General features: G+C 42.8%; 1 protein-coding gene across 1 annotated transcript in view; it reads left to right on the top strand.

Moving 5' to 3' along the window:
- The first annotated feature begins 437 nt into the window (after positions 1 to 437).
- The window catches only part of Gfpt2 (glutamine-fructose-6-phosphate transaminase 2), a 48,628-nt gene continuing 23,128 nt past the window's right edge, over positions 438 to 25,937 (top strand). The window contains exons 1-6 of the mRNA XM_046457078.2: positions 438 to 584; positions 16,293 to 16,400; positions 18,814 to 18,912; positions 19,799 to 19,924; positions 24,103 to 24,161; positions 24,912 to 25,046. Of these exons, the coding sequence (XP_046313034.1) occupies positions 578 to 584; positions 16,293 to 16,400; positions 18,814 to 18,912; positions 19,799 to 19,924; positions 24,103 to 24,161; positions 24,912 to 25,046 (534 nt within the window). The 5' untranslated portion in view covers positions 438 to 577. The remainder of the gene's footprint in view (positions 585 to 16,292; positions 16,401 to 18,813; positions 18,913 to 19,798; positions 19,925 to 24,102; positions 24,162 to 24,911; positions 25,047 to 25,937) is intronic.

Consider the following 25,937-nt stretch of genomic DNA (forward strand, 5'->3'; position numbering starts at 1 on the left):
CCCCTTTTTTCATACTCGGAAAAAATGTCTGGCACATACAAGGGTGTATACCAATAATAAGGGCCTAACGTAGGGGTTTTCTTGTGCACATTTATTATGTCTGACCTTGTGCTGTGCCTTGCACAGACTGTTGGTATCCTCACCACGACCTGGGAGGTAGGTTCTATTGTTGTCCCCATTTTACAGATGGGGAAACTGAGGCATGGAGTGATAATTTCCTTGCCCAAAGTCCCACGCCTAGGCAGTGGCTGACTTGAGGTCTGAACTCGGGCAGCTGGTGTACTCCAGCCCAACGCCTTTGCATTACATTCGGGATTTGCGCCTGGGAACAGCCCTTCACCCGCTTCTCTGACTCTGGGGGGCCCTGTCCCCGCAGTTGTCAAGACAACCAGGGACCAATGGGGAGCAGGCAGGCAGGCAGAGGCCCCGCCCCGGCCCTACCCCTCTCAGAGGGCTAGCTGTTATAAGCGCCAGAGGCCAGGCGGCGCGAGCTTGAGCCCGCGGAGCGCAAAGCGCACGGAGTGCACGGAGTATCCGGATCGCGCAGACAAGCAGACACCCAGAGGAACAGTCAACCATGTGCGGTGAGTGCAGCGTCGATCCGCGGACCCCTCCTCCAAGTCCCCTCAGCGCTTCCGCCAGAGAGCCAAGAGCAGGGACCTGGTGAGGGGCGCCTATCTGCCCTAGTGCCAGACCGTGGGGCTTTCATTGATCAGGCCTGCCTCATCCCACCCCCGGACCCACAAGAGGTGTCCTAGGGAGGTGTTAGGGGGATGCCCATCCTCGGTCTCCGACACTGTGAGAGGACCCAGGCCTGACCCATCCTCAGAGGGGAGGAAATCAGTCCGGTCCTGGGCCTGGAGCCCCCTCAACACAGAGGTGTCCCCACCCCATGTCCAGCGAGGGCGCTTTTCTCCACTTCTCCCGAGTCGCCCACAAAGGCGGCCACGCGCAAGCTCGAGCATCCTGGGAGCAGGGTGTCCAACTCGTGTCTTAGCCCACCGCGCCCACCGAGGCCAGGAAACCCCACTGCCCGCTCCCAGTAGGCTCACCCCGGGACATCCAAAGCAGCTTGGTGAGCTGGGGAGGGGCCTGCGCGTCTTTCTCGCAACCCGAAATGAACCTCTTGCCCCTAGAAGGGTGGATTCCGTGTTGACGTTTCTTTGCTGAAAAGAGCTCTCGGCAAGGCGGGGGGAAGGCAGTAAAGACCCGCGAACCTGTGCCCTAAACTAGGAGAAGGAGTTCAGGGCAGGCATCTGGGCAGGGCTCCGGCTCCGGTGTCCAGATTTCCTCGGAGTCCCGAGCTGTCCCGCTGGGCATCCGGGCAGTGAGGAGGGCAGCCATGGCCCTGGGCTCACATCTGTAATTCCTTACTCTCCTGGCTGGGCCGCCTCCGCTGGCTGGCCGAACTTCTGCTGGGACAAAAGGTCACTGTACTTTTTTTTTTTTTTTTCCCCTCTCCTTGAGTAGGATTCAGTTACCCATTCCAGCCTCCTGTGGCTGGAGAACCTGGTGGAACTTTTGAAGCTATGAAAGGCGTCTCTCTGACTTCGCTGAGGGATGCAGGGTGGGGAGTGCCAGCGGTGAGCACTGGGCCAAGGTCTGTTCAGGCCTTGTATCCCAGGCCAGACGATCGGGGAAAACAAACGACTGATCAAGGTGTAGGCAGCTGGCTTTGAGAGAGAGCCTCACCTAGGTGGAGTAGGCATCAGTTTAGATTCCTGAAACTTCAGCCAAAATCTCAGCACTTCCAGACATTATTTGCAATGTGTAGGGCTGCCCTGGAGCGTTTTGCGGGGTAGAGATGAGGCAAAGGTGGCAGTTTTGCCAGATCCCCAAGCTCTTCAGGTTCCCAGCCCTCAGAGTAGTATTCAAGATACTGACTCATTGGTGACCTAAGAGCCAGACTTCCATAGGAGACTCTGACACTAGATAGGCTTCCCTTTCCTCTTCAGATGTCCCTTTATCAACACACCCACCCACCACCACCACTGCCATCCTGCTTCCTCTTGTATCCCACTTTCTCTTATGTCTTTCTGTGCTTTGGGGGACTCTACCTCCTTCAAATCTAAAAAAATCATAGTTTTTTTATGCTTTCTTAAAAGGAAAAAAAAAAATATATATATATATATATATATATATATATATATATAGAGAGAGAGAGAGAGAGAGAGAGAGAGAGAGAGAGAAGTTGAGCAAGAGAAAGTCTCATCTTGGTGTTAATGTGTCTTCACATCTCTCTGACACTTGACAAACACCCTTTGACCAGAGGCAGCCATTCCATATTCAGAGCAGGCAGCAACAGCTGGCTGGAATTAAACATGTTGGTCTGCGTTTTTTCAAATTATAGTCCATGTATGTATGGCAAAGAATACTGGTTTTCCTTTCATGGTTTTCTTTTATAATGAATTCATTAAGTTTTTGAAAAACTAGTCAATTTTACAGGAAAATAGTATAGAAATGATTGTTCCATTGGCACAAGAATATCTTTCCATTGGCAAAGATTGTGAAAATGCTTCTGGAAAGAAACAAAATCTCTTCCCTTTATGTTGGGGGAAACTGAGGCCTGGAGAGGTCCATGCAAATCTGTGTCTGAAGAGGAATTGTTTTAGGTCCTTTCTCTTGGCTATGCCTGTTACTGTCATTCAAAGCAGCCTCAGGTCTCAGATCTCCTGGGCTGTTCCTTCAGGGATCAAGATCAAAGGCCCTTCCTTATCAATTAGTTGATGATCATGTTCACATTATGTCTTTGTTGCTTTACCCACAGAAGACCAGGACCCAATAGTACTGATGCTCCACAAACTGGACAGATGGAACTGCAAGTTTAGCTGAAATGACACTAGATACTCATGCCTGTTTGGTTGACATCTGAGAGTTGCTAGCATTTTGCTAACTTTTTTTTTTTCTTTGCCAATAGGAAGGTTACTGTATTTTCTTCCCTCCCTCTTTTCCCTTCTCTCTTCATGAAGCCACTTGTAAATGACTGCTCATGGAGAGGGCCTGTATTTTCCAGGCCCTTGGGTTTTGAAGATCATGTTGGTGTGATTTCCCCTTTCAAAGAAGGGGCAGGTGAGTTGGAAGGATAGTCTGGAGGCCCGTCACTGACCAGGGACTAGATAACCCTGCCGGTAAATGCTGCCAGAGTGGGAATCTCTGGCACAGGCTACAATCTGATAGTCCAAGGCCAAACCAGCCAGCCAGAAATCTTTTATCCATTAAACATTTTTTTAATTAGTTACCAAATTACAAAATTGGGAGAGTTCATTTAAGTAGGTGTATTTTTTTTTAAACTTCTCTTGTAAAAATCTAAGATGTGAAGATTTGAAGACAACCTGAGTCCTGAGTCCATATTTCAAAATAGTTCATAGGTGGACCCTTGAACTGGGCTCCAGCTTCCCAATTCTCCAACCCCCTCCCAGCTGCCTTAGTCACCCATGTGACCTGTTGGTTCCTAGCAGTCTGAGTTTAGGATGCTGGCACAGAAGACACAAGAAACTGACTTTCCCAGAAGGAAAGGGAGGACCTGGGGCAGTGCTCCAAGGATCCAGGCTCAGGTATGATCTCTGCCTTCATGGTCGAGTGATTCTCGAGAATCACTCGAGTCTCTGCCTTCATGGTCTCTGCCTTCATGGTCACATCACCTTCTCTTTTACATCAAATCCCCTACCTCCCTCTTAAAAGAACACTTTTTATTGCTTTTAGGGCACTCAGATTATCCAGGATAATCTCCCATCTTAAGATCCTAACTTCCTCTCATCTATAAAGACCTTCTCCCATATAAGGCAGCCTTTACAGATTCTAGAGATTATGGCCTGATATTTTGAGGGACACTATTTATCTTGCTATAGTTGGATTGTCCTTTTAGGTGTCTTCCCCCCACCCCCACCCCAAGACAGTCTGTTATTGCAAATCCCAGATGCTTGAGTCTTGGCCATGAGGACTTAGCCAAAAGTCCACCAGCATCCTCCTCCCATAAGTTCCATCACTCTCAGACTGGACCCATAGTGTTCAGAAGGTGAGTGTGGATATCAGTTAAATACCCTGTTCTTTACTGGCATGATGCCACATACCCCATTGAACCAAATAGATTTAATAGTTTCTTTAAACATCAGTTATCACTTCATATAATTGTGGCATTCAATGCATCTTGCCATTTGTGAACATATTCTCTCTGTTTACCTCTTCCCTACAAGAAGCAGGCATAGTTTTTATTCCCCAGAATCAAGAGGGACCAGGGACACTCATACACACAATTCATTTGCCTATATAGCAGTCCTCGCACTCATAAAGGGGACTTACCTCTTGTCTCAGCTGGAGTAGGGATCATTTACTGTGATAACTTAGGAAATGGAAATCCAAGGAGATTAAATGACTCGGGGAAGGGATTACCTTTTTTTCACCTACTTTTAACTCTTAGAAATCCCGTCATCAAATATGACACTCCTTTCCTCCTTGTAATGTTTCAATTCATAGATGGATTCCTCAAAAGGAAGTGTTGTCTTCATAAGCTTTGAAATTGATGTGTCCTCATCTGGGGTCAGGTTGCTAGGTTTTATTCCTCTCCAAGTCTCAGTAACCTCACTGGCAGAAGAGAGTAAAACAGAGACCTCTACCCAGCAATGTGCTGAGAGATGTTGAACAATAGCCTTTTTGGTTTGCCAGTTTCTGGAGTCCAAATACTTTCCACCCCAACCATGGCTAGTGTCAGGCCATCAGTGTGAGGTCCTTGAATTGAAGTTGGGAAGTGATAATCCACAGTGAGCTCTTGGGAACCAATGCTAGCAGCTCCAGCACATGGCAGCCCCTACTCGTAGGACTGACATTGGCACTCTTCGATAAAGAATTTAGATTTAGCAGAGTCTGCACACAGCAGTAACTCCCTCACACTGCCTGTCGCCCTCTTCTCCCTACTCCTCTTCCTTCCTATCATTGTGTGCTTCCTCCATTGGTCAGTCATATCTATCCAACTTCAGAGAAACCTCTGGAAATTTTGTAATATAACATTAGTAAACAGTGTTTTTGTATTGTTTGGGAATTGAACCCAGGGATTCATGCCTGCTAAGTAGGTGCTCTACCAAGAGGCTACATCCTCAGCTTCGTTTTGAGACAGGGTCTTGCTAAATTGTTCAGCCTGTCTTCAAACTTTCTACCCTCCTGACCCAGCCTCCCGAGAAGCTGGGATTACAGGCACACACCATCTTGCCCAACAGTAAGCAGTGCTTCCAAATGAAGGGATTAGCCAGGTGCAGTGGCGTACACCTATAACCCCAGTGGCTCAGGAGCCTGAGACAGGAGGATCGCAAGTTCAAAGCTAGCCTTAGCAATATAGCAAGGCCCTAAGCAACTCAGTGAGACCCTGACCCTAGATAAAATATTTTTTAAAAGGCTTGCAATGTGGCTCAATTAAGCCACATTCTGGGTTTAATTCATGGTACCAAAAAAAAAAGGGATTATTTTTGTGTTTAATAAAATTAATTTATAAAGAGAGATTAACTGGAGTTTCTAATCAATACGGGAGAATTCTGAAGATGAATTCAGCGCAGGAGAAAGTGGGCAATTTAATCTGATCATTTGCTTCTTTTTATAGTTTTCAAAGGAAATATTTCTCACTGGGGAAAAAAACAGTTTGGCTTCTTTTATAGCTGAATTTTGGCAATTTAAATAAAACTTCTATTTTTTTCTTAAAACTTATTTCTTTTAATAAAATTTAGAGTATAAGGCATTTCCTGATTTTTTTTTCTTGGTGAAATCTTTAAATGACATGGACATCAGGAACTTTTCAAATAAAAATAGAAGTGCCTTGTCTGTGTTCACTACAGGAAGCAGAGTCTACTGTTATCTGGTGAATTTATCTGGAGATAATTTTAACCCAGGGAGTCCCAAGGAGGCCTGGTGCTAGTTAAGATTAGAGGAGCCAAGTCCCCCTTCCTAGAGGAGTCAAGTCCCCCTGCTAACCCTGAGCCAGAAACCAGATCCACTCATGGATGCTGATGTGGCCATTAGGCCCTTGTCCTTCTCTTTAAGAACTTGGCTGTGGGACCACGTTTCCATGAGACATTATACCTTTACTCTCGTATCTTTAAGGAAGCAGTAGGAATTCTCACCCCCATCTCACTGATAAAGTGCCCTGTCCAGTCTACAAGAACAAGGACTGGATAGTAAGAGAGGACACAGCCTCCTCTGTAGCCCTCACCCTTGGCTTCCCCCACACCTGTGTGCCTTGCACAAGAGAATAAACCAACAATAGCACTTTTCTCTTTCTCCAGAATCATATGAGCCCTCCTTAAGACAGAAACCCATTTGGCCAACTTTTATTCAGTCAAGGAGTAATACAGTTTGGGACTTGGATTAACATCTAATCTGTACTAGTTTCATGGTCTAAAAAGGTCATTCACTTCAATTCTGAGAAATAATGGATGATGGGAGAAAGAGAGACCTCAGTATGGGGAAGGTTCCAGCCTGGGTGGGTGGTGATATAGCTCCTATAGAACAAGTCCCTCCTTTGAGTGGGGTACAAGTTAGGCCTCTGTCAATGTGGGATTGCTCACTCTCACCCACAGGGTGGGTACTGTTTTTTATTGGGAAACTCATGCACAGAGAGATGTTGATATTTTCCAAAACAACATCAAATTGGGTTGTGAACCCCAACCTGTCCAATTGTGAAGTTGACTACCTTCCTTCATCATCCAGGCCCCAAACTACCCCTCCCCTTCACCCAAAACATTCCAAGGATTGTAGAGAATATTCCAGGAGTTTAGAGCTCCTAGTTCTACTTAACAGCTGGGAATCCAGGGAGGATCACTTCCATGAGTTGGTCATTGTCATTATCTATCTCTTGGGGACTGAGACCTGGACCTGAGAGGCCCTTGCCTGTCCAGCCCTCCATAAGACCTTTGAACTCAAGTTCCTGACTGATTTCTCAAGCCTTGTACAGAGAGTGCTAGAAGCTCCAGACTTCCAAGGTGAGTTAGAGCCACTGGGCCATGGTCCCCTTTCAAAAAGCATATCAGGAGACCCTCTGTATTTATCTCTGTGTCTCTCTTTCTGGAATCTTTCCTCATTCACTTTCCTCATTAGTTCTAAAAGTGGATCCTTGAAAAGCTATTTGAGACCTCTGGGTTCCAGGGCAGGAGTGTGGGCATAGAGTGTGGCTGAGCTGGGGTGGTTGGGTCAGTGCAGCCTCCCCCCTCTGCCAACCCCTCTCTCCCCAGCCAGGCTTTTCTGCAAATCACCTTGGCTCTCTTACCTGTGGAGGAGTGCGTGGCTCAAGGCTGTTTTTGCAGAGATTGCAGAGTGTTCTCTTTCTTTAAAAGGTCTCATGGACTCTGGATCTCAAACTTTTCACTAAGTCTTCCATTTCCAGACCCTCCTCCCAGTCCAGCCCTTCTGAGTGCCCAGCTTCCACCATCTGACTGCCTCTCCTACCACTCCTCCTGCCTTGGCATTTCACTTGATAAGACTGCTTCCAAATTCTTAGCCTGGTGCCTGTTCCCTATTGGTTCTACAAGGAAATTTCCAAGTGTAAAAGAGGCACATTGTGGATATTTCCTCCTTGATTTCTTTGGAAAGACTGAGAGAATTAGAAAGGGAAGGACACTCCCTCAAAGTGGTTTACTGCCTTGACCTCTTGGCTTATTTATAATCCGGTCATCTGTTGGTGACACCTCTCTTAAGTTATGGGCAACCTTGGGGTAGAGTCCAGTCAGGGGCAAGAAGTGAAAGTAGAAAATCACAGATGTCTTGAAAAACAGGATGGACAAACAAAAAGGGGAGTTCAGAGGAGAGAAGAACTGTTTTCATTTAGGGTGAGGGGGATAAAGAAGACATCTTGTGAGAATTGGCATGGAGGATCCAGGGGCAATTGCCACCTGCTCAGACACACCACAGAAATGGAACCTGTAGGTTGGGTACTGAAGAGGGTTGTGGGCTAAGAATGGGTCAGACTCAATGGAAGGAGAGGTGGATGCCAAGCTGAGGACAGCAGCTATGGGCCATGGCAGGAAGAGAAGGGGAAGGAGGAATGTAGTTGGAGCCTGGGTTGCTGTAGTTACTGAGGCCCTGCTGGGAAGGTGGCTGAACAGGAAAAGAAATGTGGAATGAGAGGCAGGAGTGTTCCAGGGTGGGCTGGAGTTGGCAGGGAGCAAAGGAAGGGCATGTCTATCCAGTAGCACCTGGCCTGGACCCAGCCAGGGGAGTCCTGAGCTCTTCCGTCTGCTGCCAGGTGGACATTTCCTGCAAGCCAGTGACCCTTTATTGGAGCTATTTTTCACCTCTTGGGATAAGATTCTGTGCTAATTTGGGGGTGGGAATGCAATGGTGATGAGCCCAGGGTTGCAATCAGGTAGACCAAGCTGTGAACTACTCAAGGGTTTGACCTTGGAACCTCAGATTGTCCTTTAATGTGAATCACAATCTCTCAGCACAGGATGTTGTGAGGATTCAACAGGATAAGATTTGGAAAAGACTGGCACACAGAAGTCTTTTTAAATGGTGGTGATGGTGGTTTATTCTCTACCTACCCAGCAGAATTCTAAACCCTCTCTCAGGACCAGTTCTCATTCCAGTCCTAGGATCATCACTGTGTGTGGAGGATAGGTGTAGAAATAATGTAGCCGGACATAAGCCTAATGTTTGAGTATTTTGGGGTTAACCCTGAACACTGGCACTCAGGCACCCCAGCTCAGCCTACCCACCTCCCTAGGCTTTTTGTCCCATATAAGTTCCAGAAAACACATCTTCTCATGTATGACTGAGTGTGGCTGCGTCTCAGCCCCAGCTCCAAGGCCACTGACTTTGGTCATCCCTACCCATTAATTTATTCATGCATTCATTTATTCAGCAACTATGTACTGAGCACTTAACATATGCTAGGGCTAGATACTGGGGATGCAGCAATAGATAAGACAGATGTGTTCCCACCATGAGGGTTGCAATACAGTGGAAAATCAAAAGGACAAGAAAGTAAGTGCTGTATAAGAAATAAAAAGGGGAGGGGGAAAAGGCGTGCATTAGATCTCAGAGATAACCTGTCAGCTGAAATCTGCAGAATGAGCCAAAGCAGCCTTTGTAAAGAGCCAACCCACAGGAAGTCCCTTTCTACCGCTCAGCCCCTGGCCCCGCTGTCTGTAAGTTCCCTGTCAGCTTAAGAAGCCCCTGTACATCTGTGTCTTCTCTTGACCCACTCTGTCAAGCCCATCAGCACTTTCTTGCACCCAGAACAATGATAAGGCCCTCGTGGGCCAGAAAATTGTTTATGGAATGAAGTAAATCTTGCTCAAGCCACAGCCAAATCATGCATTTGACTTAACCATTGTTTGTCCAGGCAAAATTCCCAGAAAAAATAATGGCAAAATAGTACTACTTCCCTTGTTTTTTTCTTAATGATAATTTCTCGTGGGATGACCACACTCTGCAAGCACACCTGCATTTACAACAACAGCACATTAAAAATAGGAAGCTCCTTGCTCCATTTTATCTGAATGTCTGCTTGCTATGCAACAGGCACTATTCTAAGTGGTTTATGAAAACACTTAAAATTGTCATCAACCTTGGTGAATAGATGCTGCCGTCACCCATTTCACTAATAAGAAAATTGAGTGACAGGGATTCAATGGCTTGCTCAAGGCCACACAGAAATCAAGGAACCCAGTTGGATTAGAGATCAGTAACTGGCTGTGGCCATGGTCTTCAGCCACCATCATCTCTGTGTCTTATTATAACTAGAGAATGGCAGGGAAAAGAAGGAGGCCAACCCAGGTGGCGTGACCATGAATCTTTCTTTTTATGGATGGAAGGGTGTGCTCAGGTGGCCCTTTCTATCCTCTTTTGGCTGTTCGCCTTCAGGTAAACAAGGCTGGTGAGCCACAGTGAAGTCCAGTTGGTTTGAGCCAGCTCAGAAAGTGGAGAGGCAGGAGGGCCTTGTCAGGACATTTGAGGCCCTGTGGCATAGCAGACCTGATGGACCAGGCCAACACACCCAAAGTGGCGCTGCTCCCTGAGAAAGCCGAGCAAGGCAGAGTTTTGACCAGAAGTCAGGTGCCTCACCATCACTGTTCTTGTCTTTGCAAACTCTCAGCCCCCCTTACTGGGATGACTGTCCCCATCAGGAGATCAGGGTGAATCAGGGCTATGTCTATTTCACACAATTCTTCTTGTTGATCCTTGTACCTTAGCTGGGACATCCCTCTTATGATAGAATGGAATATTTTCTTATTTAGATCTTTTCTAACTATTTAGATAACAATCATGTACTTAACACTTATTCATATACTAGCACTGAGTTAAAAAGTATATTCTGGCATATGGCAAACCGTACAGAGAGGACACATGCAGTGGTAAAAGGAAGTTTCTGCCCCATATCCAGGGGCTTTTCAAAGTTGAACACTGCCCCCTGGGTCTTGGGTCCCTTCCAGAAATACAGTTGTCTCTTGGTATCAGCAGGAAATTGGTTTAAGGACCACTGAAAATACCAAAATTCACAGATGCACAAGTTCCTTATAAAATGGCACCATATTTGCATAGAACCTATACACATCTTTCCATATACTTTGAATCATTTCTAGAGCCCTTATAAGACCTAATACCATGTAAATGCTATGTAAATTGTTACATTGTCTTGTTTAGAAATAATGACAAAGAAAAAAGTTTATGCATGTTTAGTACAGATGCAAGTTTTCTTCCAAATATTTTTGATCTGTAGATGCAATCAACCTTGGATAGAAGATATTTGGGGTAAAAATAATCCAGAAAATTCCAAAAAGCAAAATTTGGATTTTCAATGCACTGAGTACTATTTAGAGTCCCTGAGAATGAGGTGGTGTGTAAGCATTGTATTAGGTATTATCAGTTATCTAGATAACTGAAAGATATTCTCTAGGTGACTGAAAGTATACAGGAGGAGACTGAAGATATAATTCAGTGACAGAACACTTGCCTAGCACATAGAAAGCCCTAGATTTGATTACCAGCACCACAATAAAATAAAATAAAATTTGGCTGGGGATGCATGCACAAGGCCCTGGGTGTCAATTCTCAGCACAGGTAAAAAGGAAGAAAGGAAGGAAGGAGGGAAGGAGGGGAAGAGGAGGATATGTGTAGGTTACATTCATGAAAGACTTCAACATCTTCAGATTTTGGTATCCGCAAGGAAACCTAGAATCAATCCCCTGTGGATACCAAGGGAAGACTGTACTCTATGCAGCTTCTTGCCCCACCCTGCATAATTTACTTATGTTCTGCAAGTTGCTTTTTTCACTTCATATCTTGGAGATTTCTATTGCTTTCCAATAGAGTGCACAGCTTTACCTCGTTCTCTGGGGGGAACTGCCTGCTGAAGTGTGCTCTGTGCATCTGCACTGGCCCTTACCAGGTTCCTGTTAAGTATCAGACTGACTCTAGTCTTTAGTGACCACAAACAACACTGCTGCTATTCTTTCACACACACATGTGTGTCTCTGCAAATATGTCTGTTGAATACATTTCTAGAAGTGCAACAGCTTTGGTCAGCATGTGGGTACATTTTTAATTTTGAGAGATTGCCAAATTGCTTTCCAAAGAGGATACCCAAATTTAAATTCTCACTTATTGTCTAACTTTTTTCATTGTAACTTTTATTTATGTATGGAAGGGATTCCAAAAGAGAATTGTTATTTTATTATCTTTTTTTGAATAATAAGAGCTGTTGATAATAAATATCATTATAAATATTGTTTTAGTCACTTCAGTAGAGTGCATAGAGAATCCAGCCAAGAAGATGAGCTGCACAAGGAAAAAGAAGGTGCTTAATTAATTAAAGAAATTACTGAATAGAGATTTCACATTGAAAATTAGATTTATTCCTTCTTGCATGAAGACCTTAAAAACCACTCCTTGGCAGCCTCCCTCACTGTAGTCAATTTCCAAACTGTGCCCTGAGTGGCCACTGAGCCTCCTAGCTGTGTTTGAATAAAGCTGGTTCCAGAAGACAAAGACCCTTTAATGGTCCCAGCCTACTAGGGACCTCTGGCACCCCCTGCACTCAGCTTGGAGGCCATTGTGGGTCTGAGGTGCCAAATAGAATGTACATTCCAGATATGTGGTCAGAAGTGACATGTGGCTTAGAAGAGGCGGATTGCAGAGGAAAAATGGCAAGCTGAATCCAAGAGGCTTCATATGAAAACAATCCAGATTTTAAATCTTTTCAGATTGTCCATGGTTACCTTTCTGGGCCTTTATGTCATCTGCAATGCACATCAGTTCCTCTTAGTAAACTTAGGTATAGCTCTGGAACATTCCCAGGATTGCTAGGAAAGTTTATTTTAAAAAGACTCTAATGATGATCTACAGTAGTTTCCCTTTATCTGTGGGGGATGTGTTCTGAGACTCCCAGTAGATACCTGAAACTGTGGAAAGTACCAAACTCTATAATTTTCAAATAAGCAATTATACTGTATGGTTGCAGTTTGAGGTGTGACAGCAAAACTAGCATGAATTTCTTTTTCCTTCTTTGCGATTTCAGATTGTTACTATAGATCTTAGCAACCTCAGTGTATGATCTTTTTTCTTTTCTGATTCAGTCAAGAACTTCTACCTTTTCAGTTAAAGGAAGTACTTTATAGCTCCTCTCTGGCGTATCAAGTTGCCAGTAATACTCTCGCACTTTGGGGTTGTTAGTAAGTAAAATAAGAGTCACTTGAACACAAGCACTGCAGTACTGAAGGAGTCTGTCCAATAATGCAGACAGCCACTAAGTGACTAATGGGTGGGGAGTATTTACAGTGTGGCCATACTGAACAGAGGGAAGGTTCACCTCCTGGGCAGGAGTGGTAAACCATCCTTAGAATGTCATACAATTTAAACTTATGAATTGTTCATTTCTGGAATTTTCCATTTAATATGTTCAGATTGAGGTCATTGAAACCTCAAAAATCAAAATTCCAAATAAGGAATTCCAAACACTGCATTGAGTTGCTTCACCCTTCACCTAACTGTCTTCCATAGTTTTGTGCCCTTTTTTTGACTAGAATTTGGCCATACCATCCAGGGAACTTTCTCATTGTTGCAGAAAAATGAATGTTGGGAAGAATTTCACCTAAATATACATTGTGGAAATAGTTGCACAACTTTGTGAATACACTAAAAACTGTTGCATTGTATGCTTTAAATTAGATAATATTGCAAGATAATATTACATATTTATAATATATAAGTATATTTATATCTCAAGAAAGCTGTCAGTGGTACAGTGCTTGCCTAGTATGTGTGCAGCACTGGGTTCGATTCTCAGCACCACATATAAATAAATAAAATAAAGGTCCATCAACAATTTTTAAAAAATGAATGTTGATATTAAAAGATAACTATCTTTTTTATAAAAATAAGGTGACAGAATTTATACAAGGGCTAGATGTCTTTTTGGTTTGAAGTATAAGGTAAAAAATGTGAGCTCCTGGCATCATAAATGGTCAACAGCAGCCCTGCAGTAGCAGGCACCTTCTTTGGAGGGACACCTCACCCCACAGGGAGGGGAGGAGGGACCCAAATTGCACACACAGCCCTTGCATTCTCTCACCTGACCTGAGGTCAGCAAGGAAGATGAAAATAGCTTACCATCAAAATTGCCCTTGGCCACGTTAAAATTAAAAAAAAATTCTGTAACTGCTTAGAAAGTACATTGTGCATTATTTTTATATCCAAACCTCATACCTTAATACGTGGGTGCAAATATATCTCATGTACAATAATGTACAGTTTTTAAGAATGTTAAATATAATTTAAGTACTGTTTAATTTTATGGCCTATTTTTTGACCAAGTATATGCAGATGAATTTTAGTAAGTTAAATGTTGGTATGAGGGGATCCAACCTTCAGATACACTATAAGGACTTGAATCTAATCTTAAAAGTTGGAGGTATTATAGATGATTTAGTATATAATTGTGATTGGTCCTGGGTAATCTGTAGGTAAAGAGTCTTCTGTTGAGGTTCATTACTGGAAAATTTTTAATCCTGCCATCCCAGCAAAATGCAATGGGAACATAAACCTTCTTTAACCCTCATCAATTAATTCTAGAGGAAGCACTCTACAGTGGTTAGGAGCATTTAAGTCCTAAAGTCAGTTCTCCTTGGTTCCACTCTCAACTCTAAATGAGTGACAGCCTCTCCAGGCTTAAGTTGAGAAGAAAATAGTGGCAGGATCAGCATTGGAGACTGTCGAGAGTTTTGATTGACATTTCTGTGGAAACACTTGGCCTGGCACACAGTGAGATTCGCTTCTGCTGTGATCTTAATGTTGATGTTCCCCAAAATGAATATGTTGAAATTCTCACTTGTAAGGCAATGGAATTAGGAGGTGGAACCTTTGGGAAGTGATTAGGTCATGGAGGCAAAACCCTCATAAATGGAATTAGTGCTCTTATAAAAGACCCAAGAGAGGGCCCTTCATCCTTCCACCAAGGAGGTTAGAGTGAGAATACCATTATTCCTGAGAAAGTGATTCTTCACTAGACAGGGCATCTATTGGCACTCTGACCTTAGACTTTCCAGCCTTCAGAACTGTGCAGAATATACTTCCATTGTTCACAAATTACCTAGTCAATGGTATTTTATTATAACAGCTTGAATGGACTTGACAGTTACTATGAATATCCTTGAACCCCAATAACTTTATGTTTCGTATTATTGCTTTTTTCCCATTAATACAGACTTATGGTCATTCCATTCTACATATGTTTATTGAACAAGAATTATGTGCCAAAACACATAAAAATGTATGGACATGCCAGCCTATGTGCTTGTCAAAGTCTATTTTGTGTTGTTATTACAAAATAGCACAGGCTACTAACTTTTTTGTAATAGTTTTTTTTATATCTTGATTTTATTTATTTATTTTTTATGTGGTGCTGAGGATCGAATCCAGGGCCTTGCACGTACTAGGCAAGCACTCTACCGCTGATCCAAAATCTCAGCCCCCAGGCTGCTAACTTTATAAGTAAACAAATTTATTTGGTTCATGATTCTTGTAGCTGAAAGAGCCAAACAGCATAGCACCCAGGGCCCAGGTGAGGGCTCCCATGTGTGCATAACAAGAGAAGCAGAAAGGGAAAAAGTTGCAAAAGAGACCAAACATGTGGAGTGGCCTCACTTTATCACAACCTGTTCTCATGAGAACTAATTCACCCCTACAAGACCCAACCACACTGCAACACCAACACCAGTCCATTCCCAGGGTGGAGCCCCCATGACCAAATTACCTTTCACTAGCTCCACCTCTTAAAGGTTCCACCCTCTCAACACCACCACACTGGAGACCAAGCTTCCAGCACATGAACCTTTGGGGGGACAAACAACATCCAAACCATAGCAGCTCTTGTCAGGGAATATAGATGCCCATGACGCAAGACTTACATCAGTATTGCCCAGAGATGGGAGCACTCATGTCAAGAGCCAGAAGAAGCCTCCTCTGGAAGGTGGGGTGGGAACTGAGCTCTGAAGTGGGCAGTTTTTTCTCAAGTGGGGACAAAGAGGTTGAAAGGACAGAGGGATAATGGAATGGGACACTTACAGAGCAGGAGAGAAGCAGATGCAAATGGGGGGCATAGTTGCAAACAGGGGAGTAGAAGAATGTGGAAAGGCAGATTATTACTTTCTATTTGGAAAAAATATTACTTTGAAATACAAATACAGAAAATAAAGTCAAGTAAAATCTTGGCTCGCCACCCTGGCTTGACAATCAGGACTATCCAGGGCAGGAGGGGCATAAGATGGATTTTCTTGCAGTAATAAAAGTAGTGCTTATTTATGGTCCAATTCCAAGCCATACAGACAAGTGGAAAGTGGAAGCAAAGGCTCCAACTTCTGTCCCCACCTTCCACAGGTGGCTGCTGTGACTCTTTTATGATTCATCTCAGGCATGTTCTGTGGAAATCAAAGAACACATGGAGTTGGGGGCTTTTACATGTCCCAAGATGACTGGATTGCTTTGCTAACTTCTACAAATGCCACACAATGAAAGCTTTCTTGCAAGTACATCCAGAGGATAAATTCTCTGCAGTGGAATTGCATGGCCAAGGGGTATAACACAGGATTCATGAGCATTTTTGTCATAAGGGGGAAGGATTAAGTACAACACCCTTCTAGAAGCAGGAGGGAAGCGCCATTCTTCAGTTATGCCAGGGAGAGCCACGTTTTCCTCTGCAAGCAGCCTGAGAGCCTTCCTGAGATGCCACCTGTATCTGCATTCCCAGGAGTATTTTCTTTTAACGATGATCAGAGATTTTTTTTTTTTTAATGTGACTTTTTTTTCTCTTTGAACAGGAATCTTCGCCTACATGAACTACAGAGTCCCTCGGACAAGGAAGGAGATTTTCGAAACCCTCATCAAGGGCCTGCAGAGGCTTGAGTACAGAGGCTACGACTCGGCAGGTAGGGGCTGCAGGTCACCTCATGGTCTTGGGACGCTTGAGCAGCTTCTTCTCTCACCCATTTCCTTTTTGGTGGGGCTTTGTACAACCTAGGCATTTTTCTGATACTTCTCCTTAATGTTTCTTTTCAATATAAAAAATAACACTTGTTCATTAAAGAAACTTGAAAACTCTAGAAGAGTAGAGAAAACTATCTCTTTTTTTTTAATGGACCTTATTTTATTTATTTATATGTGGTGCTGAGAATTGAACTCAGCACATGCTAGGCAAGTGCTCTACCACTGAGCTACAACCCCAGCCCCAAGAAAACTATCTTTAAAAACTATAGAAAGGAAGAAACAAGGGTTAAAAATAAAAACAAAAACAAAAATATATATTATTGATGGTGCAATAATATATCACCTATGGTCAATGATACTATACTGTTTACTTAAAAAGTTTGCACTCAGTAGAGTGGCACATGCCTGTAATCTCAGTGGTTTGGGACACTGAGGCAGGAGGATTACAAGTTGAAAGCCACTCTCAGCAACTGTCTCAGAAAATAAAAAGGGTATGTGGGATTGGGGCTGGGGCTCAGCAGTAGTGCACTTGCCTGGCATGTGAGAGGCACTGGGTCTGATTCTCAGCAACACATATAAATACATAAATAAAATAAAGGTCCATCAACAGCTAAAACAATATCTTTAAAAAGGGGTGGGGGGAATGGAGATATGGCCCAGTGGTTAAGCACCCCTGGATTCAATCCCTGGTATTAAAAAAAAAAGTTTTTGCTAGGAGGGTAGATCTTATATTAAGTGCTCTTAACACACATAACACAATAATAATTTTAGTAATAATAATAAGAATAAGAGGAAACTTTTGGAGATGGGTAAGTTTATGGCATAAATTGTGGAGATCAATATTTACTTCCAAACTCATCAAGTTGTACACATTAAATATATACAACTTTCCGAATGTCAACCATACCTCAATAAAGTATCTTCCATCAATATCTCAGTGCCCTTCATGTGGTCATTGTTGTATATTGATCTAGTCTGAACTGGGAAAGGGTCTCTACCCTTCCCCAGTTATATATAGGTGTTATACATAGATTTTGTTTGTTTTCCCTATCATATTTATACAATTTTGTAATCAATGTGTATATGGGTATGGGTACACTTTTTTCTTTTTTCTTTCTTTCTTTTTTTTTTTTTTTTTTTGGTATTGAGGATTGAACTCAGGGCCTCTCATATGCTAAGCACGTGTTCTATGATTGAGCTACATTCCCAGTTCCTATAATTTTATATTCTTCTTTTTTCATTTAGCATTTCCATTATTCTAAACTCTTCCTAAATATCTTTCTGATTATTGACAATCATCCCCTGAATGGCTATCTCAGGGTTTCCTCCTCTACCTGCCAAATAGATGAATATTTAGTCTTTCCCCATTGTTAATTAAGCAATCTGAAAAGTGGAGTAAAACCAGATAATTTTATATCCCTATCAGTTCTTAAGAGAAAGCGAGTCAGATAAAAGGTCACAGGCACACTAATGTGTGAGTGAATGAAAAGAGCAGATAAAATATAATGCAAAGAGCACAAAGGATCAGTGCCCTTGAATAAGCCCATTGCCATTAGTAGCAGGTGTGGTAGTGCCTGCTGGGCAGCCAAGACCAGGATCCAAGCATATATTTCCCTGCTTACTGGGAAGTATGGCCATAGTTGTGGCTCCTTCTTTCAAAATAGATTCCTGAAAACTAGTTAGTTGTCTTTTGGTAGGCAATACTGGGGAACAAAAATGATAATAAATAGCACTTATGACCCTAATGCTGGAGAGTACAGTTGTCCTCCAGGAACCTCTGCAGACACCAGAATTCATAGATGATCAAGTTCCTCCTATAAAATAACATTGTATTTGCATATAACTTTCCCACATCCTCCTGCATACTTTAAATCATTTCTAGATTCCTTATAATACCTAATACGCTGTAAATATTTTTTTTTCATGTTTAGGGCAGGAAAAAAGTCTGTAAGTATTCAGTATATATGTGATTTATTTATTCATTTCAAATATTTTCTGTCAGTAGTGGGCTGGTCCCATGGATGCAGAAGCTTCAGATAGGGAGGAACATCGTGATGAGGTGTGTGAGACAAACTTAACTCTCCACCATGAAAAATAATGTTTATGTGTCCAGTTCTGTTAAATTCTAGAACAGGCAAAACTAGTTTATTGTGATGGAAACTGAATGGCCATTGCCTCTTTGGGGATGGGGAAAGTGAATGGAAATGACCTAAGGGATATTTCTGGGTAATAGAATTGTTCTGTAGCTTGTAGGTGTGTAGGTCACACTAGTATATGCACTTATCAAAGCTCATTGATTTTTGCATTTTACAATTTCAATAAAAATTAAAGATATAAAAAAAATTTTAATTACAGGTGTGGCCATTGATGGGAATAATCATGAAGTCAAAGAGAGACATATTCAGCTAGTCAAGAAAAAGGGAAAAGTCAAGGCTCTGGATGAAGAACTTTACAGTAAGTAGGAAATGTTCTACATTAGAGTAATCGATGTGGCTTGGGTCACTTGAAAATACTATATTCCAACAGAACCCTAGACTAAAAATATGAATTTATCTAAGCTTGGATAAATAGCAGGAAGGTTAAGTTCATGTTGCAAAAATTCACATTTTGTAAGATGTTTAATTTGAGTCAGTGGCACATGGAGACTTTTAAAAAAAAATTTAATAGTTATGTATTTTTTTATTTTAATTTTTCTGGCCAATGATATTGCTTTTCTACTTATAGTAGTGATATATCATTTTCTTTTTTTCCCTTCAGTACTGGGGATTAAACTCAGGACCTCACACTTACTAAGCAAGCACTCTATCACTGAACTACATTCCCGATCCTTTTTATTTTGAGACAAGTTCTCACTAAGTTGTCCACATTGGTCTCAACTTGGTGAGCCTCCTGCCTCAGCCTGCAAAGTAGCTGAGATTGCAGGTGTGTACCACCATGCCTAGCTATCATTTTCTTTTTAAAGGCAGTTTATTTTGGTTAAGAAATGAGTTAAGTTATTTTTTTTTAAAGAGAGAGGTAGAGAGAGAGAGAATTTCAACATTTATTTTTTAGTATTTGGCGGACACAACATCTTTGTTTGTATGTGGTGCTGAGAATCGAACCCGGGCCGCACGCATGCCAGGCGAGCACGCTACCGCTTGAGCCACATCCCCAGCCCTAAATAAACTTCATCCTGGGTGGAACATGGGTCTGGCTGAAATCCCTGTGGTGGGGCATATGGGACTGATGGTGAGGATGGCTTGGACGATATGTCTTGGTGTAATGGCACCACCTCTGCTTAGCAGCCCTGTGTCAATGCTTACTTTTTAAAGTGCATCAAACTACTTTTCCTTTCATTTAGAACAAGACAGCATGGACTTAAAGGTGGAGTTCGAGACACACTTTGGTATTGCCCACACACGCTGGGCCACCCACGGGGTCCCCAATGCTGTTAACAGCCACCCGCAGCGCTCAGACAAAGGCAATGGTATGTTGTGTGGCCTTGCTTCCCTTTTCTGATGGTTCTGCCTCACTCACCCTGAACTATATTTCAGGTATAATCCTTGCCAGAGTGGGTTCCATGCCTACCTTGAACTGAATTTTTCACCTGTTCTGTCTTCCCAAGATAATCCAAATGTCCCCTCTCCTATAAGCAGGTAGACCTAGATCTTGATCAGCAGGCTGACTCAACTTGGCCCCAGAGTGATACTAACCTCCCAGGTGCCCATTGGAAAACAGTGGCATTTTACTACAGGAGAAACTGGCTCTTTGGAACCCCAGCCCAAGAGTAGAATATGGCAGTGTAATAGTGCATTTTCTAGTGCTGTAATAAAATATCCCAAGATAGGTATTTTACAAAGAAAAATGGTTCATTTAGCTCTTAATTTTAGAAGCCCAAAGTCCATGTTCAGGTAGCCCAATCTATTTGACCTCTAGTGAGGACCACCTTGGCTTCATCACAACATAGTGGAAAAGCAGAAAGGGAAATTGGCTGCATGTGGAAAGGGCCACATGGGGTGGACTTGCCATGTAACAACCCAGTCTTTCCAGAGTCCCATGAGACCTATATCAGTTTCTTCTGAGAACATGCCCTAATAACTTTCCACTAAGCCACCCCTCTTTTTTTTTTTTTTTTTTTTTTTGAGATTGAGCCCAGAGGCGCTCAACCACTGAGCCACATTCCCACATCCCCGGCCCTTTTCATTTTTTATTTTGAGACAGGGTGTCTCTAAGTTGCTTAGGGCCTTGCTAAGTTTCTAAGGCTGGCTTTGAACTTACCATCCTCCTGCCTCAGCCTTCTGAGTTGCTGGGATTACACACTGGCATGCACCACTGCGCCTGGCTAAGCCCCACCTCTTGAAGGTTCCTCCACCTCTCACACCACCACACTGAGGATCTATCATCTAGACATGAACCTGTGAGAGACAGGGAAGGGTGGGGTTCCTCCCCCATCCAGCTAAACCCACCTCCCTTCTCTGTGGAGGGTGGTCCTAAGGGAAGGCAAATGACACTGCTGATCATGGTTATTATCTGAGGTGCCTACTCCAACCTCTGAGCCCCAGCAGTGAGGCCTCAGCAGCCAAAGATTTAGATTCAGGGCTCTTAAGATTTGGAGAAGCAGGGGCTTCAACTAGCAGCCTGAGAGCTCTTTTCAGAAGTTCCTTTGATTTGGCTTTCTTCATGTTTTTAAAAATTGGGAGACTTGTTGTGTAGAAAAGTCCAAACTGTTGAGGTCCCTCAGAAAACCTGGATGATATAGGACACTTGGGCTCACAGTACCTCAGAGTACTGCTGACTGGCAGTGGGTCAAGGTCACTGAACAGGGACATGAGAACCTTTGGTGGGTTTTGGGTTCTTCAGCTCTCCCAAGTGCCCCTCATGCCAGCCCCAGCTCATATGTCCCCCAGGATGATTCTCTATGCTATGATTCTCTTAAATCGTATCCTAGCTTCCTATTATGGGCAGGTTTGAAGCTCCCAGTGGCAGCTCTCAGGGGCTCTGTGATCAGCTCCCAGGGCATTGGGGCCTCCTGCAATAAGTGGGGGGGTGGGTATGAGATGGAGAGAAGGTTTAATCCCTAACTCCTCCCAGGCCTCCAATGACAGGCAAGAATCTAAAACATAATCTAGGCCTTCCAGAGGATGCTCACTTGGAGTTATTCAGATCAGAATCTCTCTAAGACTTACACCTGAGCATGGTGGGGGAGCATGTTCATCAGAGAAAATGAGCCAGCCAGGGGCCCCTCCCTGAGCTATCCCCTGGTATAGTACAGGATCTTGCCAAGCCTTATATGAGAGTAAGGATCAAATACATCAGAACAGTTGTTGGAGGCTTCTTAGCAGGCGCTAAGTTACACACTTGACAAACCTTACTTGTAAAGTCAGGCCAAGGAGAGAGCAAAAGCTTCCTGATCACTGTCCTTTACCCAGGGCAGATCAGAGGCACCCCAGGGCAGTGTGCAGCACAGATAGGAAGGGCAAATACCCCAACCCTCAACACAAGGTGCAGGATGCTAAATCTTCTCCCCAAAGTACTATGAAGGGGTTTGCCAGCCTGATTTGAAAACAAAGGCTTTTTCTAGAAAATGGAAGGAGAGCAGAGCTTCTGGGGATATACCTGTGCCCTCATGTCTTCCCATAGTGAGGTTTTTGGTGGGGATTTTTCCCTGGATTCAGTCCATACCCTGAACAACAGGGCATCCCACAACCAGGACAGGCACCCTATATCCAGGATGAGGACAGCAAGCCTCATAGTGCTATGGATCTGGCCAAACCCCAAGTTAGATACTGAAGCTGGTTCCTAGAGCAGCAGTGTGGACTGAGAAAACACTACCAAGACCAAAACACTATTAAGACCATGTGCCCTGGAATATTGCAATTTCAGTCATGTCCTCCTGCCCACCCTAAGGTGATGAGGCAAACCTCATCAGAAAACCCTCACTTCAGTGCACACAATGATTCTTATTGTGTCCCCAAAGCAGAGAAGCTTCAAGGAAACCCACCCACACCCAAACTTGGAAACTCCTGCTCTGACTCAGGATGAGTAATTGAAAAGAGAACAACAAGAGCAATATTTAAAGATTTAATAATGTGTAGAATTTAATAATTTGTCAGTGGGATTCTTATACTCAGCCACTACATCTCATGAGGAAATTACACAAATAAGTTTTTGAAGGGCTGGGTGCATAACTCAGTGGCACAGTGCTTGCCTAGCATGCATGAAGCCCTGAGTTCAAACCCCAGCACTGCAAAAAATAAAATTAAAAAGTTTTTGCAAAGAAAACATGGGCTTTAGAGTGCAAATAAGCTAAGACAATAGACTGAAATGAGAAAAAAAGTGACACTTATGAAAATAATGTAAAAAATACCACAATTTTTATAAAAATAAAAAATAAACTAGAGAATGGGATATGGTCAGTTAATAGAGATCCAATATAGGGATAACTTGTGTTCACAAGAAAAGATCAGAGCAAGTTAAATTGTAAAAAACTACATAAAGTTGTATAGCAGAGATGATCTGTGGCCATCACACCTGCTTAAACTGGTGTTTTCTTTTTTTCCTTTAATTTTAAAATTTATTTTAAAACTGATACATAAAAACATTAAAATTATACTTATGGTGTACCATGTGATATTTCGACACATATACACACTGTATAATGTTTGAATCACAGGCTTTTCTCATTTAAGTTCTCTCATTTTGTGTGTGTGACCTCACAAAAATAAGCAATAGTTTTTCTTTAAAAAGGGTAAGTTATGGTGAACCTAAAGAATAATTAAATAAGTTTCAAAAGAGGAAATAAACAAATCTCTCCTGAGCAGAAGAAAAACTTGAATAGGAGATACAAAGAGTCCCTGAATAACAGTTAATACATGTAAGGGGCATCCAACACATCCCATTGGATTATAGGCAATAAAGTGACTATCATCTAGGACTTGTCCCCCAAAACTCTCAGGCTGGCCTTAGACTTTCCCTCCAAATTACTCATTCATTGGTTATTTATTGAAGCAACACAATGGTGACTGAGGCAGACACGTCCCTAGCCCTCCCAGGGCTTTTCAGATGGTCTCACCTGTGCAGGGAGCTGCTCAAAGGCAGTAGGGTATGCAGGTGGTCTAAAGAGAGGTAGAAGAAGGTGCAAACCTACTAAAGAGATAAGCCTTTGGCCACACAGGAATGTGGGGGAGCCCAGGGATGCTAGAACCTCCAGCTTTTTCTCCCTAAGAAATTTTAAAACAAAAACTCAAAAAAATTTTTTTTAAACTCAAATATTTTTGCAATACAATGTGAGTCAAACAAAGCATACCTGCCAACTGTTAGTTTGTGACACCTTTGAGCCTAAATCCTGTTGGGAATGCCTGTAATCATTTCTGGGTAATGAAGGGTTAATCATCCCTCGATCGACATAAATAGCAAAGCCTATTTGATAATATTGTAGACCACAAGGAAGAGCTCTGTGCGTGCGTGAGGGCAGGTTGGTGGATGCTTGCTACTGAAAGATAAATGTGCATTTCCTCAGGTTTGAATTGTAGTTATCATAGACATCAATTCTAATTACAATAAAAAGAAGTTTACTTAACACAAATCTTTGTAGGAACACAGTTTGCATCTTACTTGAACTTCACTTCTTATTAACACTTCTGCCTTCATTAAACTTTCTTTCAGAATTTGTTGTCATCCATAATGGGATCATCACAAATTACAAAGATCTGAGAAAATTTCTGGTAAGATACATTCCCCATGTAACATCTTCCCCTCAGAAAATTTTTAACCAGTATGTTTTCCTCTAAAAACATAGTTAGGGGCTGAGAATGTAGCTGTTTGATCTCTAGAACCACCACAAAAATTAATTAATTAAATGCTGTAGATTTATTAAACATTGTGGCTGAGCTCTAAAACTTATATGGATTGTGTGAAACCCACTCTCAGCCACATTAAGTGTGAACCTCAGCCCCAGCTGAGCCACCATGCCAAGAATCTTGTTTGGGGACATACCAGGGCTTTAGAATTTATCTCAAGGACCACTGTCGATTCACAGAATCAAAAACAAACAAACAAAAAAAAAAACCCCAGGATTAGGGGTTTTATTAAAATAGTTGTGCCATGTAACACATTGAGTCATACACCAAATGGAATGCAGGGTGGGGAGTAAGACAGTGAGGATCCCCAGTGTGAAAAGGTTGTGGTGGTAGTTGGGATGTGGGTGGATTTGACTCAACATATTTTATCATTTCGACTGCCGTTATTTTGCAATGTCTAGATTAACAGCAAGGACAAACTCCTAAGGAGGGATGATCTCAGGGAATACTAGGATGACTCAGAGGTGTTTGTGCGATTCTGGCAAACATTTTTTGTCTCTTTCCAGTTTTCCTTGTTCTCAACTTAAGTCAAATCATAAGGGGCTAGAGGGAGTTGTCCAGGCCAGTTGTGCAATGACCATTATCTGTCACCCCATGTCCAACCTCCTATTCCAGGAAAGCAAAGGCTATGAGTTTGAGTCAGAAACAGATACCGAGACCATCGCCAAACTGATTAAGTATGTATTTGACAACAGAGAAACTGAGGACATTACATTTTCAACACTGGTTGAGAGAGTCATTCAACAGTTGGTGAGTTAGTTTCATCTGTCAAAATTATATCTTCATTTTTGTAAGCACTTACTAGGCAAATTTACACAAAGTACTCAGGATGAAGGATGGGTCATCTAGAGTGTCTGAACATAAGAGGTTACATCCTTGTAGAATTGGGAATTCTATCGTTTGGGTGGTAAACACCAAATAGAAAGTGCCTGGCTTCATGTTAACACCTCAGAGTTGCTGACTGGTTTTAGAGTCGATGGCTATGTACAGTCTCAATTGCACATGTGATCCTGGCATCTCCATGCTGTCATCTTTTCAGTTGAGTTTGTGCACTGTTAGTTACATACATGCGATGGATTTAACAAGGTGGAGACTTAGAATTGTAGTCTGGGCCTCCTGATTGGTAAAGCAATTTTTGGTCACAGGGGAGACATGCCCACATTTACTTATGAAATGGAGAAGGAAGGAAGGGAAGGAGAAAGGAAGAAATAGGGCCTACAGATGCAGATTTCTGATGTTTGATTATAGATGGGTGCAAACAAATGACTCAGGGACAGGAGAGGGTTGCAGTTGTGGGAGAAGATTGTGTTTTTATGATAAATATCAGAACACATCTACTTCTACATGCTGAAGAGAATGGCCCAGGGGAGGGAGCAAGAGAAATCAGTGATGTCCCAAAGGACTATACTGAGAGAGCAAAGTCCCCCACAAAGAGATCAAACTCTGGGGGATTGTGCAAGGGGAAGTCCCTCCTTGGAGGATGAGGTAGACTAGATGCAAGCCCATGTGGGATGGTAGGAGGAGAAGAAGAAGAGGATCAGATATTCCAGAGCCAATCCTCCAAGGTGTCACTGCCATCTAATAGCTCCTCCAATGTAGTGGCAGCCTGGAGATAATGTGCAGGGACCAGAATCCAGGACA

The sequence above is a fragment of the Marmota monax genome, unplaced genomic scaffold (assembly GCF_021218885.2).
Source record: "Marmota monax isolate L192 unplaced genomic scaffold, Marmota_monax_Labrador192_F-V1.1 WCK01_AAM20220418_F8-fsc00263, whole genome shotgun sequence".
NCBI lineage: Eukaryota > Metazoa > Chordata > Mammalia > Rodentia > Sciuridae > Marmota > Marmota monax.